This window comes from Labrus mixtus, chromosome 22 (assembly GCF_963584025.1).
Source record: "Labrus mixtus chromosome 22, fLabMix1.1, whole genome shotgun sequence".
Taxonomy (NCBI): Eukaryota; Metazoa; Chordata; class Actinopteri; order Labriformes; family Labridae; genus Labrus; species Labrus mixtus.
In genome coordinates, this window is record NC_083633.1 from 20,503,199 (window position 1) to 20,512,391 (window position 9,193).

Sequence of the window (9,193 nt, forward strand, 5' to 3'; positions counted from 1 at the left end):
GAGATCCTGCAGGACTCTTCTGAGGGGACCTTCCTGGTGCGGGACAGCTCTCAGAGGGATTACCTGTTCACCATCTCGGCCATGACGTCCGCGGGTCCCACCAACCTGCGCATCGAGTACAAACACGGGAAGTTCAAGCTGGACTCTGTGGTGCTGGTGAAGCCCAAGCTGAAGCAGTTTGACAGCGTGGTGCACCTGGTGGAGCACTACGTCCACCTGTCCCGCTCCACCGACAGGGCCGCCGCCGCCAACCCGCAGGCGTCCACGGCGGCGAACGGGACCGTGCAGCTGCTGCTCACCAAACCCGTGTACACGGCCACGCCTGCTCTGCAGCACCTCTGCCGCATCACCATTAACAGGAGGACTCGACGGGTTCAGGACCTGCCGCTGCCCAACAGACTGAAGGACTACCTGACGGACTACAGCTACCACGTGTAGGCAGGGAGTAGGACTCGCTGTGTGGCATCCCAGCATGCACTGCTCCCACACGTCGGAGCAGCCGCAGGAATAAAAGCAGATCCCGACTGCGCGGAGGACCGGCCCGTGCTGGTCTGAGGTCTGCGCTCCGACACGTCGCCTCCACACATCGTCAGATTAAAGCCGAGACTCTGATCTGACGAGACGTTTAAGTGCTAACGGTTACAGGCGTAAACCGCGGCGCTACGAGTCGCAGAAAGGACGCGCTTCAGTCTGGAGCCGCAGCTGGAGATCAAGTCAATGAACTCTGTTTTTAAAAATATCCGTCTGTAGCTCCACACAGCCCAACATGGTGTCTGAAACATGGCGTCACGATCCTCAAATTCAAACTTAAAAAAAAACCATGAAATCGAGCAGCGCTACAGCGTGCTCTTTATTTGTTGTTTGTAACCACGGCAACCAACATTTGATTTAATGTCTCCATTAGAACTCGACAGGTTTTTTTACTGGATTCTTCAAACATTTAAGTTTTTTTTTTTCCATTTCTCAATCACAAGCAGACCGAAGCAGTCGATATCGGAGCGATCAGTCCGCGTGGTTATGACACACGAGACGAAACATTCAGGAGGGCGATGATGATGATGATGATGCAGTTTTATGACTCTGATTAATTTATTTTGTACGACAGAGACGTTTGTGTTGAGTCTTACTTTAAACTTTGTTCTGTTGATCCGCGCTGCTGAAACAAACTATTTATATTTCAGGATATTAAACTTTCTGGTCAAACAGTCGACGTCTCTGCACGCTGAGTCCGCTGCGTTTTTCTTTTTCTATAAATTTGCAGAACGAGAAAAACTGAAGTGAACCAGCTGTTGGAGCAGATGTTTTCAGTCTGTTGTTTTGATGATTTCTTCTTCTAATCGGCTAAATAATAAAACAAATGAAAACAGAAATGCTGTTCCTGAACTTTTGAAGACGGGTTTCCACTTTTCTCTTTAGCTGATTTTTTTTTTATTTCAGTTGAAGTCGATCAAATGTTTTTCTTTCAGGTGATTGAAGCTCAAATTTGCATCTTTACATCTGTTTTTTTTTTTTTAAATCAAGAAAACAAAGTCCATGTTGTCAAAGAAACATGTTGATATTTATTTATTTATTATTTATTTAATTTGTCCAACCAAAAGTCCAGAAAGATTTTTTCACTGATCATCATTTAAAGACGAATAAAAGCAGCAAATGTTCAACCAAACAAGTGAAACTGGCTCTGTCTCTTCAGTGTCCGTTTGTTGTTGTTGTTGTTGTTGTTCCAGTCAATGGAGGCATCTGATTGGCCGCCTGAGGCTGCGACCATGAGGAGTTCACTCTGACGTTTGTGATGTTTTCTGATCGATCGACGAGCAGCGTAGAAAACAAACACTCCCCCTCCCGGGCTTCGGTCGGACTCTGACCCCAGCTGGATGTAGTACTCGCAGCTCTCGGCCAATCAGAGCACAGGAAAACAAAAGAGCCAGTCACACAGGAGCTGTTGTGGAAGTTTTATCCTCTATTTTGTGTGTCCTGTTGTGAGGTCACTTAACCAGACTTCATTTAAAAATCTCACTCCTTTAGGATTCTTAGATCGTTATTTACAGACCGTCTGGAGGTTCTCAACTGGTCTCGCCTCCAGACCCATCAACACCTCCTAAACGACAAATCGCCACCCAAATTTCAGACAATTTACAACCATTAAAAAGTATTTAAAGGAGCAGTATGTAACTCTGACACGTAGTGGTTAAAATGAGTACTGCAGTCTAAATTCTAAACATCATAGAGAGCTGTCTCCCCCCCCCCCCCCTCCTCTCTAGAGTCCATGCTCACTCAGGTCACCATGTGGTGGACTCTGAAGCTTCAGTGTTTATCCAGCTCTGCATGGGTCTGTAAACCTTTCTGTGTTCTAACCTCTCTCCATTTTTCAAAAGCATCTCCAATATTGATCCTAGTTTGAGCACGTTTCTGCTCGTGGAGCTTATTAGAAACATGCAGAGGCTTTTTAGGTCGGGTACAATCACTTCTATCTGAACCACTTCTCTTGACCGCTTCCATCGCTGCAACACCTGTTGACCTGATAACTGCTCTCATATCTGGCAAACCGAGGGGCGTCCAGAACGGCTGTGTGTGGGGGTCGCCTTAAAAGCGCCTACCTTCTCTGGTCCAAACAAATCCAGATCATTCAGGAGCAGAATCTAAAGTTAGAAGGAGGACATACTGACTGCTTGAAAGAGTTGACACAACCCCGTAAAGTTACCTCGGTCATGTTTTTGTTTCTATTGATTTAGTACGGTCTGTTCCTGTTTTTATTTTGGACTCACCCTGGTCTCTGTCTTTCAGATCCTGCTCCTCATGTTTTCCTGCCCTGATTGTGCTCGTTACCCTCTCATAGTCTGTGTATATAAACCCTGTGTTTACGCCCTCATGTTGCCAGTTCTCAGTGTGTCACGTAGTTCCAGCATTCTGCTTCCTTTGGGAGTCTTTCTAGTCATTTTTGATGTTGCCTGCTCCTCTTGGATTGTTTGCTTCATGGATTGCCTTCCTGCGTGTCCACCAGACTGTTTATTAAATTCAGCCACGTGTGAGTCTGTATTTGAATCCCTGTTTTGTAGCTGGATCTGATAAGGTCACATTAAGAATTTGGCGTTTCTAGAGTCTCTTGGGGCCCCTCCAACCAGCGTCCCGACGCTTACTCCTCTTCCTCTCTTTCACTCCCAGACGGGTAATTCCTCATAGGAGAGGGAGTGCTGTCAGACGGGGCCCCCTTAGGGAGGTATACCACTGTCATTGCAAAATTTTTCACATTTTGAGCCACTGCTGTGGTTTTAAACTTTGTCAGCCCTGAACGGTGAACAGTCCAGGTTGTAACCCCGCCTCTCCCCCAAGGACGGCTGCAGTGCGACTTCTTTTATCCAGAGACGACGAGATCAATAAGGAAAGATGGTCGCACAGGATAAAATGTATTGATGCATGTCCGCCTCAGGCTTCCGTACAATCAACAGTAAAATATAAATATTGACCTTTTAAGAAGAACAAAATGAACCTGTCAGGTGTTCTTATTAGATTCAGGAAAGGGAACAATAATGTTACATAACAGTGAACTCTTATTGGGTCTCTTAATCGGCTTTTCCTAGAACGAGTGTGAGAGCCCAAATCCTTCAAGTTTTATATCTGAGTCATGAATTAAAAAGCACGCCCTGCTCCTTATTAATCCTGATTTAATGCTGCGCTAAGTACGTCTTTGGCTGTGACACAATGTCAGGACTCGGGCTGCGAGTGTGTGTGACTATAACCGACCCCCGAGGGGAGACGAGGCAAATACTACTTTGATGCTAATAAAGTAAAACGAAGATATAAATAAGAAGGAAAGTATCTGAATTATAAGTCTGACAGGAGCCTCTCAGTGTGGAGTTTGCATGTTCTCCCCGTGCATACGTGGGTTCTCTGGGTACTCCGGCTTCCTCCCATAAGCTAAAATAGTCAAGACCTCAAAAATGACATATTTTTAATGGACTCTCTTTGGTGAGAGAATAAATAATAAATAAGTCAAAATCTCGAGAAAACACCCAAAAAATACTCGTTATCACAGGAAAACAGTTAAATCAAATGTATTGTTACATGTCCTCTTTGGGCTTCCGTACTTAAGTCACTAATTAATTGCAATATAATTGTTTATCCATCCATTCGATCACTGCACTGTTTACTTATTTACCTAATAACTGTTTATGAGTATTTATCTATTTATTAATTCAGCTACGTTACAATATCTGTTAATTTTTGTCGGTCTACTCTCTATAAGCTTTCTAAATGTACAAACTCATTTGTATGTCGTACGTGTAACCATTAAAATAAATAATAGTAAAGAAAACGGAGAGTTTGTCGCCAGCAAAACTTTAGTTCCGCTGGCTTGTTTCCAGTCGGACCGAATATCATAGTGCGCGGGTGCTGGTGCTTGTTGTGATCTCTCGCTTTGCTGTCATGATGAATCATTCGGTTATGAGATAATTATTATGATTTATAGAGTTATCTGCGGGTGTCAGCTCTTCACATGGACCCGAAACACAGAGCCCTGCTGCGGACACACCGGCTCTATCTGTCCGGGCAGCTGCTGGTCTCTGACTCCATCGTTCCGTTTCTGTACCAGGAGGACGTCCTGACGGAGGCTCAGGTGGAGGACATCCAGTCTCAGCCCACAGACACCAGGAGGACTCTGAGGCTGCTGGACCTGCTGCCGAGCCGCGGGCCCCGGGCCTTCCCCCTGTTCCTGCGGGCTCTGGAGGACTTCAGCTGGGTCAGAGACAGACTGCTGCTGGAGCTCCGGACTCCACCTGGACCTGAACCAGGAGCGAGCTCGACAGGTACAGAAATACACCTGGTCCTACATTTATCTAACATAATCAGACTACAAAACATTGTGCAACGAGGAGCTGTGGTGATGGTGTGACTCTGAGGGTGACAGCCTGATCTTAAATAGCCCACACCTGGGAGACTGTCCAGGTGTGACGGAACATCTGGACAGTCTCCCAGGTGTGACGGAACACCTGGGAGACTGTCCAGGTGTGGCTGAACACCGCCCACTAGCGACCTGCGGGGACACAGAAGCTCAAAAACACTGTAACTGCACAGGGGTCGCGAGTCGACTCCCAAGATAACTTATAATTTAAATATGAAACAAAACATCTCAAGTTAGAAACACGTTCTGCTCAAGCCAATGTGGAAGTGTAAAATCCTACAGTACTTCAACTGTCCACTAGAGGCTGGCAGCAGAAGCACAGGAAGTCACATACACACCCATTCTAAAAAGCCTGTTTTTACAGCAGAGATGAACATGTTTACAGCCTGGTTCAAAAAACCAAATAGGTGTGATTAGCTCATGTCTCGATGGACACACACTGTACGGGGGGTGAATGTTTTGATGACTCATCAGTTTTGATTTGATGAAGGATAAGAGTTATTCACAATAAGGCGTGTAGCTGACCTGATTGACAGGTGGGCGCGGTGTAACGGTTTGTCAGGAGGTTTAAAACCCGCCTCAGCTCTCAGCCTGTCGTTAGGTTGACTGAAAGTTAGACTGAGACAGCATTTCCAGCACGGAGACCGCCATCGATGGGACTCCAGCGCCCCCTGCAGGGACAGACGGGGGACGTCACTCAGGCTTCTTCAGTTAATATTTACAGTCTATTATTCAGATTAAAGTTTAAATATCTGATTTAAGAGTCTAAATTAAAAAGTAAAAGTTTAAAGTAAATCACAGAGTAAAGCTGAATCAAACATCTAAAATGTGGAAAGCTTTTATTTTGAAGTTCTATGTTTTGTATGTGGAGAGAAAGGAGCTGGATTCAAAGTGCAGATTAAGTGAGATTAGCAGTGTTCAATGAGTGTGAACAGATCCGTGAGGCGTGACGTTACTCAGAACAACAAACCAACAAAGTTTCCAGGAAAAATGAGTCAGCGTGTTCGAGGGAAAATTATAATCACCTCATGAGAACACGCCGAGCTCGCATTCCAGGAAACCAGTCTGAGAAACTTCAGCAACTTAGTTTAAGGATAGTTTTTAGTGTGTGTGTGTGTGTGTGTGTCTGTGTGTGTGTGTGTGTGTGTCTGTGTGTGTGTGTGTCTGTGTGTGTGTGTGTGTGTGTGTGTGTGTGTGTGTGTGTGTGTCTGTGTGTGTGTGTGTGTGTGTGTGTGTGTGTGTGTGTGTGTGTGTGTCTGTGTGTGTGTGTGTGTGTGTGTGTGTGTGTCTGTGTGTGTGTGTCTGTGTGTGTGTGTGTGTGTGTGTGTGTGTGTCTGTGTGTGTGTCTGTGTGTCTGTGTGTGTGTGTGTGTGTGTGTGTCTGTGTGTGTCTGTGTGTGTGTGTGTGTGTGTCTGTGTGTGTGTGTGTGTGTGTCTGTGTGTGTGTGTCTGTGTGTGTGTGTGTCTGTGTGTGTCTGTGTGTGTGTGTGTGTGTGTGTGTCTGTGTGTGTGTCTGTGTGTGTGTGTCTGTGTGTGTGTGTGTGTGACACACACAGGGGTTACACACGGACACACACACACACACACAGACACACACACACAGACACACACAGACACACACACACACACACACAGACACACACAGACACACACACATAGACACACACACACAGACACACACAGACACACACACACAGACACACACAGACACACACACACATACACACACAGACACACACACATAGACACACACACACAGACACACACAGACACACACACACACACACACACACACACACACAGACACACACAGACACACACACACACAGACACACAGACACACACACACAGACACACACAGACACACACACACACACAGACACACAGACACACACAGACACACACACACACACACACACACACACACACACACAGACACACACACACACACACAGTGACACACACACACACACACACAGACACACACACACACACACACACACACACACACACAGACACACACACACACACACACACACACACAGACACACACACACACACACACACACACACACACACAGGGGTTACACACGGACACAGCGCTGTGTTACAGTGACCTCAGTGCGGGTGAAACGACACGCTGCCTGTCGTAGAGTTTATAGTATTTTTTTAAATATATATCTTGAAAGCTGTCGACCAATCAGAGAAGAGCAAACAGTCAACCCTCAGACAAAGTGACACTACAGTCACAACAACGACGCCAGAACGAGTAAAGTTTAAACCAGGAAAAGAGTCACAACGACTCGAGACGGTTTTGTTTTATCACAGCTCCCCCTGCTGGACGCTCACCGTCACATCGCTCTCACTCAAGGTACAAAAAAAATAAATTAATCCAGGGAATAAAATCAGATAAATAAAGAGATAAAATTCAGACATTACAAAGTCAAATCATGACCAAACAAATGAAAAGGTTAACGTCTCAGGTGTGAGATACAACCTGATAAGAGTTTGGACCGTAACGATAAAAGTCCATGTCGGAGATAAAAGCTTCACATCTGTAATGTTTTACAGTGTTTGCTCAAATATGATGTAAAAATCCTCTTCACCATGTTCCTCTAACTCTAGCATGTGTCTCTAGTCCGTATACAAACCCCCCAATGATGAGAAAAGTCCATCCTCTCCGTCTTCTCCCTGCTCCACTTTTCAGAAAATGTGTGCTCAAACAGGCCGTTTGGAGATTTTCCCTTCATGACATCACAAAGGGCAGTAGCCCCTCCCCCAGGTGGGTGACACTCCCACAGCTAGGTGTTTGTTCTGCCCTCTGAGTCTGCCTTCTCACCGTAAACAATAGGACATGGAGAGAGAAAGACCGAGTACACCCAAGCCCTTCCAGAGAGGGGGCGTGGTCAGACACAGCTCATTTACATATTTAAAGGTACAGATACAGAAACAGCCTGTTCTGTCTCAGGAGGTATCAAAAGGTTTTGTTGATATTAAAAATGTTGAATTCTGTCTTCTGATCGCTGTTATCTCCGATTGTCTCTCCGCAGACGAGTGCCGGCTCCCCGACTCGCTTCTCCAGAAGGTCCCGTCGGATCGGGATCTGTCCCGGCTGGCGTCACGAATCGGGGAGGAGTCAGAGGCGGTGCTGATGGATCTGGGCCTGTCGGCGGAGGACGTGTTCAGGTGTCGGTCGGATCACGCTCTCAGTACGCAGGCGGCAGTTCTCTCCGCTCTGATTCTGTGGAGACGGCGTGAGGGCCGGAGAGCGACGGTGCAGAGACTCGTGCAGAGTCTGAACGCCGCTCAGGTCCACCCGTCTGTCCTCGAGGACGTCCTGAAGTGACCCCCGGAGAACCAGTTCATCTCCTTTTAACCATTTACTTAAGAGCATTCCAAACATCAAAGACTTTAAAGTGACTGTGAGGAGGATTTTATAAAAATGTTTGAGCTGATCATCTCACCACAATATGAAGATCTTTGTTTTTTACTTCGACAGTTTGCACAAAAATACATTAAAACAAGAAAACAGTTTAGAATAAGAGATTAAATATATTAAAGATGTTAAATTCAACAGTAACAGCTCAGTCTGATTCAAACTGAACTCTGAGGGTTTGTTTCCTTAAAGTCTGACTCAGCTTTCAGACTTTTGAACTGAATAAAATAATAAATTCAGAACAATCAGAGTTTGAATTGTCCCGGCTCTTTATTAAAGTCATTTTCTGGTTTTTATTCTGACTTCCTGCGCTCCTGTCTCCTCCTCTCGGTTTGAACAGGTCGACAGGATTTTTCCTGGAAGACGACTCACACTTCATTCAGAGGAGCGATCAGAGACGCCACCGCTGCTGCATGGAGCCGAGTGCCCCGAGGTCATAAAACACACTGATACGACTCTGTAACAAACGATAACCTCAGACTGTAAATATTAATGGAGGGAGCCTGAGTGACGTCACTTCTCTGTTCCTGCAGGTGGGAAAGACTTCAGGAGTTTTCTGCGAGTATGAAAGCTCCATGTTTGACTCTTATTGCTTCTGCAGTCGGCCTCTAGTAAACACTTTGAGATAAAACACTGATATGCGTGTACAATTTTGTCCGAACTTTCAGAATAAAATCCATAGTTTAAAGAAAGTAATTCAATTTAAATAAAGACAAAGAAAGTCCAACATGTCCCTACAGTTTGATTAAAGATATGGAAGTTTTATTCTAATCGAGTCAAACTTTTCATCTGACAAAGAAAGCACGTTATCTGATTTTCTGAACATTTAAATCTATATCTTTAAATTTGATCGACGTTAACAAA

The 9,193-nt window shown here is 45.4% G+C and overlaps 2 protein-coding genes across 2 annotated transcripts in view; both read left to right on the forward strand.

Annotated features, from left to right (window-relative positions):
• socs2 (suppressor of cytokine signaling 2) overlaps window positions 1-1,672 on the forward strand; it is a 2,730-nt gene extending 1,058 nt beyond the window's left edge. The window contains exon 2 of the mRNA XM_061029925.1: window positions 1-1,672. This exon is cut by the window's left edge and continues 38 nt beyond it. Coding sequence (XP_060885908.1) covers window positions 1-438 — 438 coding nt within the window. The 3' untranslated portion in view covers window positions 439-1,672.
• Window positions 1,673-4,463: 2,791 nt separating this feature from the next.
• Window positions 4,464-8,490, forward strand: cradd (CASP2 and RIPK1 domain containing adaptor with death domain). Its single transcript, XM_061029244.1, has 2 exons — window positions 4,464-4,799; window positions 7,944-8,490. Exons 1-2 carry the CDS (start codon window positions 4,490-4,492, stop codon window positions 8,237-8,239), a joined length of 606 nt encoding a protein of 201 aa, XP_060885227.1. The 5' UTR covers window positions 4,464-4,489; the 3' UTR covers window positions 8,240-8,490.
• The last annotated feature ends 703 nt before the right edge of the window (window positions 8,491-9,193 follow it).

Coding starts and splice junctions, on each gene's coding strand:
- cradd (XM_061029244.1), top strand. CDS start 4,490: ATGGACCCGAAACACAGAGCCCTGCTGCGGACACACCGGCTCTATCTG. Junction 4,800..7,943: donor ACCAGGAGCGAGCTCGACAG/GTACAGAAATAC, acceptor GTCTCTCCGCAG/ACGAGTGCCGGCTCCCCGAC.